Source organism: Kryptolebias marmoratus, linkage group LG15, assembly GCF_001649575.2.
Source record: "Kryptolebias marmoratus isolate JLee-2015 linkage group LG15, ASM164957v2, whole genome shotgun sequence".
NCBI lineage: Eukaryota > Metazoa > Chordata > Actinopteri > Cyprinodontiformes > Rivulidae > Kryptolebias > Kryptolebias marmoratus.
In genome coordinates, this window is record NC_051444.1 from 29615136 (window position 1) to 29623548 (window position 8413).

At 41.1% G+C, this 8413-nt stretch overlaps 1 protein-coding gene across 1 annotated transcript in view; it reads left to right on the forward strand.

The window, feature by feature from the left end:
• The window catches only part of LOC108228595 (aggrecan core protein), a 30403-nt gene that overhangs the window by 7816 nt on the left and 14174 nt on the right, over positions 1-8413 (forward strand). Inside the window, exons 5-11 of the mRNA XM_037979922.1 lie at positions 14-191; positions 1802-2101; positions 3581-3836; positions 3913-4040; positions 4490-4783; positions 4873-4971; positions 5071-6507. Coding sequence (XP_037835850.1) covers positions 14-191; positions 1802-2101; positions 3581-3836; positions 3913-4040; positions 4490-4783; positions 4873-4971; positions 5071-6507 — 2692 coding nt within the window. The remainder of the gene's footprint in view (positions 1-13; positions 192-1801; positions 2102-3580; positions 3837-3912; positions 4041-4489; positions 4784-4872; positions 4972-5070; positions 6508-8413) is intronic.

Below are 8413 nucleotides of genomic sequence, written 5' to 3' on the forward strand. Positions count from 1 at the left end.
CCTGGCCTGGAAGGATGGGATGGATGTCTGCAACGCAGGCTGGCTCAGAGACGGGAGCATCCGCTATCCTATCAGTGTCCGCCGGCCACAGTGTGGAGGGGGTCTGCTGGGGGTGCGAACTGTTTATCTGCACACAAACCAGACAGGATACCCACTTCCTGAGTCCCGCTATGATGCCTTCTGCTACACAGGTAGGCCAGGTATTTGACTAAAAATGGAGCCACTGAAGTTCTCAGTATTAAATTTTTTTAAGAGATGAAGCAATATAGATGAATCCAGGTAATACAGGTAATGCTTTAACTACCGAACTTTAAAGATCAGAGAGTAAAATTAGTTGGAAGGTGGTTTTAATAAAAAGCTTCAATAGTTTTCATCAAGTGTGCGGTTATAAACTGAGAAAAAGATAATTGACTAAGCAAAATTGGTGCACTTATTCAATGAAGCGTTGCCTAAAACTTATTTTTCAGTTAGTTTAGTTTAGTGTCATTAGTAGAAAGCCACTTCACAACAAAGATAAAGTCACTTTACAGAGACGACAAGCCGAAAATGTGTTCCATCAAATCCAGTTTGATTCCATCCAGTTTCTCCAAAATTAATACAATCCAGTTTAGGCCCATTATAATCTACTGTCATCTAATCAATTCTAAAATAATACATAAAAATGCTAATGGACTTTCATCCAGTTCAATTAGTTTAATTCAAAATTAAAATAAAAATTTGAAGCCAGTTATATCCCCTTCCAGATAATTTAATTCTAAATAAAAAAAGTTAAATTGAATTAAATTAGGTTAATTAGGTTACACTAAAAAAAGCAAGTTTTATAAGAACTTCATTTATATGCAGTTCAATTAAGATTGAATTTATTGTTGTCAAATTCATCCATCCATCTATTTCCTTTACCCGCTTCTCCATTTTGGGTTGCGGGGGTCTTCAAATTCAATTAATTATAAAATATTGATAAATTATTCATCCCCCCCCCCCAAAAAAAAAAAACAACTAACAAACAAACAAACAAAAAAAAAAGTTCTGTTTAATTAAGCTATAATCTAATTTAACCCAAATCATTAAAGATCATTCCTGAATCCAACCAATCCCATTCTAATATAATTTATTTTAGTACAGTTTAACGCAGATAAATATAAAACCTCCAACACTTTTTCTGCACAGACACCACTATGGGGTGGGACTCATCATCTTACAGGCTGATTTAATAAATGCACAATAAATAAAACTGACACCACCTTTTAAAATTGCATTTGAGTTGAATAGAAACTCCTTGTAAAATCAGAATTCAATTTTGAAACTTCAAGTACCATTTTGATACTGGAATTAGTATTGACCCAAACAGAACTAAATTAAAAGTACTGATTGGATTAATCCGGCATCCCTAATCTATGCTTCATGTCATTTGGATGGCAGCCAGTCAGATTTGAGTGAAGCATACGTATCTGGGGGATGGATAAAGAAGGCTGAACACCAGTTGCTGTCTGAATGCTGGTAAATTTTAAGGCAGAACTCAGTCACCTTAACAAAAACCTTAAACACGTGAATGACAACAGTTTTTTGGTGTTTCCATTTAATAAACCAAAAGGCTTTTTGTTAAAGCTACAGAAATGAGTTTTACTTAAGTCTATGACAACCTGATGTGTTCCTTGGCTGGGTGATGCGAAATGGAGTTTTAGTATCATTGACTCCACATCTGTGAAATGAAGCAAAAATGATCTGAATGAATAAAACTTTTAATTTGGCAGTTGTACCTGTTTACAGACATGGATAGGAGTTGTTGTTCTGTAACTTTTAGACTCCCTTGGTGAAGAGGGTTCAGGCACGGATGAAGGAAGTGGCATGCTGACCATTACCTCAGTGACCCAGACTCCAGAGATGTTCTTCAACAATATGACCACCGAGGGAGAGGCAGTGGGAGAAGTGGAGACCCAACGGCTGATTCATCTGAACTTCACATACACGGACAGCCAAACTGAGCTGACTATGCCTCAGCCACCAAACATCACAGAGATCATCATGGACCTGATTGAGGCCGCCACCTCCCAGCCAGATGTATACAAAGACCCCAGTGAAACCTTTATGGTGTCTCCAGCTGGTCAGTAATGGAGCTAATTACAATACAGTTAAAAAGCATTTAACCTCTCACATCATCCAGTTTTGTTTCCAAGGGGCCAGACTTAACAGACAACTTAACAAAGGACCCATTTTAAATGAGATTTTTGAACTCTTTGTTACCAGTAGCCTGGTAGACTCAATTTGATCCAATTTATTTGATTGTCTAAGAAAAATCCCCGAAATAAGGCTTTCTGACAGACAAAAAAAAAAATCACTGTTTCACTGAAAGGATGAGCATTTAGCTGAAAACTTAGGTGATCAACAGAAGGATGATGCCTCTTCCAGGTACTGTCAGATATGACTTTAAGATACTGTTCATCTGCTGGAATTAGAATTTTATCACTAACACTTCTTTTGTTCTTCACTTACGCTGTTTCTTGTTTTATAAGAGCGTACAGCACAGCTTAGACAGATATGGTGACCTTTTTGGTAACAGCTCAGAGAGAATCCCCTTACCAGCTGACAAGGCAGGACTTGACAGGATTCAGACTCGCAACACTGTAACGAAGTTTTAAGGATTTTATTATGGAAAGAGGAGGATCGGGACCAGAAGCTCTGAACTGCGCACTCACGTGACCGTCGTGGATTGGGACCAGAACAGGTAAGTCCTCCTTAGCTCGGTAACTAGATGCGGACAGGCTTGTCCGAAAGGGACTGAGGCAAGAGGGAAAGTCCAGGTACAGGCGTGGGGTCGTTACCAGAGAGTCAGAAGTCCGAAGCCAAAACCAGAGAGGGCAAATCCAAAGGGNCGAGGTCCAGGTGAGCGTAGCGAGGTCCGTAACGAGAGGTCAGAGTCCAAAGCAGTATCAGGCAAGGAGCAGGCAAGAGACGGTGGTCGAGGAACAGGCAAAGGTCGAGATCAGGCATGAACGAAACGTGAACGCTGGACATCTACTTGCTGTGAGGCTTTCAATAATCTGGCAAAGCATGACTGGGAGCTGTGAGTATATATACTGGCTTGAACAGGTGAAACGAATGACAATGATTACATGGGCATGGTACATGGGTGTGGCTTGGAACTGGGAGTGGAAGGTTACGTGGCTGTGGCATGACTAGAGGCAAGAGGCGTGGCATGAACAGACGGAGCTGTGACAACCAGCGACAAACTTGTCTGTGAAACTTTGTTAACTTGACATTTCACATGACTTTAACTTCACATTTAATAGTTTGTTAGTAGTAGCGACTATAGCTACAATTTTTTCTTGCATTTTGCCTCAGTTCTCTGCTTTTTGTAGACTCAATAATGGATCATTTCTTGAGTTTAGGTGAACTTAAAAAGAAATCCTAGGTGAGCATTAAGGTTTTTTTTTTCTTCATGAAAATGGACTGATACTAGGACTGGACTGAAAATGAATAAAACATCAAATTTATTAAAGCCCTTCAAAAAGCTTTGACAACTACAAATTGAGACAGCTTTTAAAGATGTCATGATAATCTGGTTCCTTGGCAACACAAAAAGGAAAAAAAGGATGGTTGAAGACTTTTGCACAGGACTGTAAGGTCTACTTCACTTTTTTTTTTTTTTTACTTCAAAATGCAGGTGTGACATTTCATTACCGTTCACATGCTGGCCGCTATGCCTTCAGCTTCGTCGAGGCCCAGTTGGCCTGTCAGAGTGTGGGAGGCTCCATCGCCTCGCTGCAGCAACTGCAGGCAGCATACGACGCCGGGTATCACCAGTGCGACGCAGGATGGCTTGCAGACCAGACAGTAAGGTACACCCGAAATGTGCTTTCAGACTAAATCAGGCCATTCTTTTTGGAAACTTGACTCATATTTGCTGTTGTGAAGGTACCCCATTGTTTTCCCAAGACAGAAGTGTGCTGGAGATCTGGGAGATCAACCTGGCATTCGGTCATATGGCCGAAGACCAGCAGATGAGAAATACGATGTCTACTGCTACACTGAAGGGCTCGATGGTGAATGATTCATAACTAATCTAAGCATAGTGGAACAGTAATTAGCACTATTGCCTCACAGTAAGAAGGTCCCAGGTTCACCTCCTGGCCTTTCTATGTGGAGTTAGCATGATTTCTCTATGCATGCATGGCTTTCCTCCCACAGATCAAAAACATGCATGTAAGGTTAATTGGTAACTCTAAATTGTCCCTAGGTGTGAGTGAGTATGAATGGCTTTTGTCTTGTTTGTCCCTGTGATGGACTTGGGACCTGTCCAGGGTGTCCCCTGCCTCTCTCACAGTGACTGCTGGAGATAGGCACCAGCTGCTCCGCAACACGGAAAGGAAAAACCTGGTAAAGAAAATGGATGAATGGATAGATGGCAGGATGACCTCATTACTTGTCTTACCTGGACATGTTTAACTCTCGTAAGGGCACCAATATATCTTCTTCTTCTTCTGCTTCGCAGGAGAGGTTTTCCATGTGAGATCTGCTGAAGGTTTCACTTATGACGAGGCTGCTTCTAGCTGTCAGAAGCAAGGGGCAGTGTTGGCCTCCACTGGACAACTCTATGCAGCCTGGAAAATGGGTTTTGATAAGTGTCGTGCAGGCTGGCTACTGGATCGGAGCAGTCGTTACCCCATCAACAACCCACGTTCTGAGTGTGGAGGAGGAAAATCAGGGGTGCACACAGTGTATGCACACCCCAACCAGACAGGCTACCCTGAACCTGATGCTAAATTTGATGCATACTGTTTTCAAGGTAAACACTTTATAGACTCATTTTGAAGCTTTGTTCAGTGTTCAATAATGTGTCCGTCATTGTTTTCTCTTATTGCCTAACCCTTGCAGCAAGCTTTCTGCTTAAAGCAAATGAAACTGAAATGAAGATTCCAACTACTGATGAGGTTCAACTTAACCAGACATCAGTAACTGATTTGTCACGTCTTGGTAAGTTCTGATCACTGGGTCATCATCAATAAATCTTATGAGACCTGTCCAAAGTTCTAGCATTTAACCCACAAATCCCACACTTTTTCTTTTTTTTAGATGCTTCTTCCATCATTATTCCCATACCTGTGGAGATTTCAGGCTCAGTCTCTGGCTCTGGCTCAGGAGACTTTGGCTCAGGGTCTGTAGCTGATAACATAGCAGTTGATCACTCTGGAGATCTGTCTGGTTCTGGAGAGCAGGTTACCTCTGGAGATCTGTCTGGTTCTGGAGACCAGGTTACCTCTGGAGATCTGTCTGGTTCTGGAGACCAGGTTACCTCTGGAAACCAAATCATATCTGGAGACCTGTCTGGTTCTGGAACATCTGGTTTTAGCAGTACAGATGGTTCAGGATCAGGTCTCAGCGGAGAAGGATCGGACATCACCATTGTTTTTTCTGGAACTGATAACATTGTGTCAAGAGAGGCATCATCTTCAGGAGGACATCAGGAAGCTGGAAAGGGAAGCACAATAATCTCTATCTTCCCTTCATCTGGAACAGGTTCTGGAGAAACTAGTGGTAGCGGTGATCGGTCCTGGTCTAGATCTGGTTTTGGATCTACAGAAAGTGGTTCTTCCATAGACAGCTCTGGGGAAAGCGAACAGTTCTATGGTGTGCCATATGATTTAATTTCAGGCCAGGACCTTTCTGGTTTCAGTGGTTTCTCCTCAAGCTTTTCTTCTGGAAGCCGACCATCAGGAGAGCTTTCTGGAAGTGGAGATCTTAAGATCTTATTGATTGATGATAAACTCACTGATACTACAGTTACCCAAAAGGAGCACAAGCTTAGTGAGGACCCCCTGGTATTCAGTGGCTCTGGAGACTTTTCAGGATCAGGAAGTGGAGATCCCAGTGGTTCATCCTCTGGAGGTGAGTCCAAGTTCTTTCCTGGCGTGACCTTTGTGGGTTCAGGTTTCATTGAACTCAGTGGATCATCTTCTGGAGAACTTGAGGAGGCGTCTGGGTTTGTGTTCTACAACTATGGACAGGGAAGCGGAGGACACTTGTCTGGGTTTGGAAGCTCAAGTTACTTTTCTGGTTCTAGATACGAAATGTCTGGATCAGGAGCCTCTGGATCAGAGTTCTCTGCAAGTGGAGAGGAAGGCAGTGTAACATTCCTGGATGGTGATCTATTGAGAAGAAAATCTGAAGAGAGTAAAGTGTCTCAGGAGCTTGCCCGGGGTACGGTGGAGTACAGTGGAGAAGAAAGTGGCAGCACCAGTGACTCTTACTCTGGGGATACCGACACATCCACAGCAACCACCTTCTTTTACGGAGCTTCTTCTGGAGATCCATCTGAAGCAGTGCTGCCCTCTCCACCAGCGGAACCAGCTCGAACAGAGACTACCACAGCAAGAGAGGAAGTTTTTCATGAACTGACAGAGACCCCTGGAGAACGTTACATAACTCCAAGCTTTGAGGTTGTTCCTGTTGGCCTAGTGGCTTCTCCTTCTGCTGCCAAACCTGCTTTTGTGGAGATACCAGGTACTGTGGGTGAGTAGAACTGTTCTCTTTTACAGTTTTTATTGCCCACCTCTATAAGTGGGGCAATAATGTTTTTGTCTGTGTCAATGTATCTATGTTGTTGGGTTTGTTTGTTTGTAGCATTGGCATTAATCAGTCGACTTGTCATGAAATATTGTAATATTGCATCAGATTGCAGATTGATAACATTTATTTTCAAGGTTTGACCAATAACACTACAACTTTGTCATTTCTTAACAGAGGGTAATCTCAGTCTAAAACATCGTGCCTGATAGGCGACAGGTGTTAGACTTTTCTTAAAGGAATGGTTAGCCTTTTATTAACTAAGTTGAAAATATCATCAGATGGCGGTTCAATGCTACATTATACAATTTTTTTTTTTTTCAGTTGTTAGGATAAGTCTTTCTTCAAAGTAATTTCCACTATGTTGGCATAAAATCTACCTCAAACAAGCATAAACATGTTTTCTTGTTTTAACTATAGTTTGATGGGGTGGCAACTGAGAGTCGTCCCTAACAGATTCTTGGAGCCCTAACTGATTACACAAGATCTGTGCTTAAAAATTGGCCATTATCTACTGGAGTCAATTCTATTCATCTGTTAGTAAAACATCTCATATACCACTGGATAGAATATAATGAAACTCAGGAACTAATCACTGAATGCACATCTACAACTGATTAACTTTTAAAATAAATTGAATTTAATACAGCCACTACAGCTAATCAAACTTAGCCAACACAGAAATGGCTATAATGTTGTCAATTTTACAATTATTCTCATCATAAGAGGATCTTAGTCTAAAACTCTGGCATGAAAGGCAGCAGGTGATATTCCTTTAAGGAATGTTAGGCCTTTTAATGTATTTATTCGTATAATTTATGAACTGACTTTAATCTCCTGAACCTTTTGATGTACATGTATGAAAGGCCAAACTAGTACAAAGTAGCCAAAGTAATTAGATTGCAAAAAACGTATGAAAAAAAAAGAGAATCAAATCAAATTTATTTATAAAGCACATTTAAAAACAACACATGCTTGACCAAGGTGCTGTACATTAAGAGAATAAGCAAAAGAATTTTAAAATCCATTCTGTAGCATGCAGGGAGCCAGTGAAGAGCAGCCAGAACAGGAGTGATGTGTTCTGGGGGCGCTACAGCGATTGTCTTTAGGAACATGTTTAAATGCAAGTAGCTCTAGACACCGATCCCCTCCTCCAGCTTTGAGTTGATTATGTTTGAGTTGGGTCGCTCTTACTTTGTCCTGTGTGCAGTGATGTACCGACCATCTAAGTATAATAAGGACTTCTTAAATGACTTCTCTGATTTAATGAAGTGATCACTAAACATGATCAAAGCTTAACTGTTGGGGACTTGAACATCTAGGTGTGTCATCCTGAAAAGCCATTGGCTAAAGACTTTTTAAATCTCCACAACTCAATCTGGTCCCATCTGTGACTGGTTCCACACATAAACATGGACACATGGTTGAAAAAAAAAACAGGAAAACAATATTGTGAATGCTGAAGTACCAGTTAGAAAATAAAGACTGCCATCTCTCACCAGCATGAAAAAAAATCATCTTTTATCTGAAAAAAAGTGTATCTCTCTTGTATCTGGCCAATAGTCAGGAGTTTTGATTCTTCTTGAGTTGTAAAGCACTTTGGATCGCCTTGCTGCTGAAAAGTGCTATATAAATAAATTTCACTTCACTTCTTGTTTGAGATTTTGTTGGTCCTGTTAAGGACAGATAAAAATTCCCAGAATACTGAAACACCTGCTCTCCGTCCTCACACGGGATCAGGANAGATGCACGGAGGAAGAGAGTCAAAAAACAGCCAAGAGTTCCTCTTAAAATCAAAAACACATTTATTCACTTTCAGCGCTGAAAGGGAGACGTGAGAAAAAGACCCTTA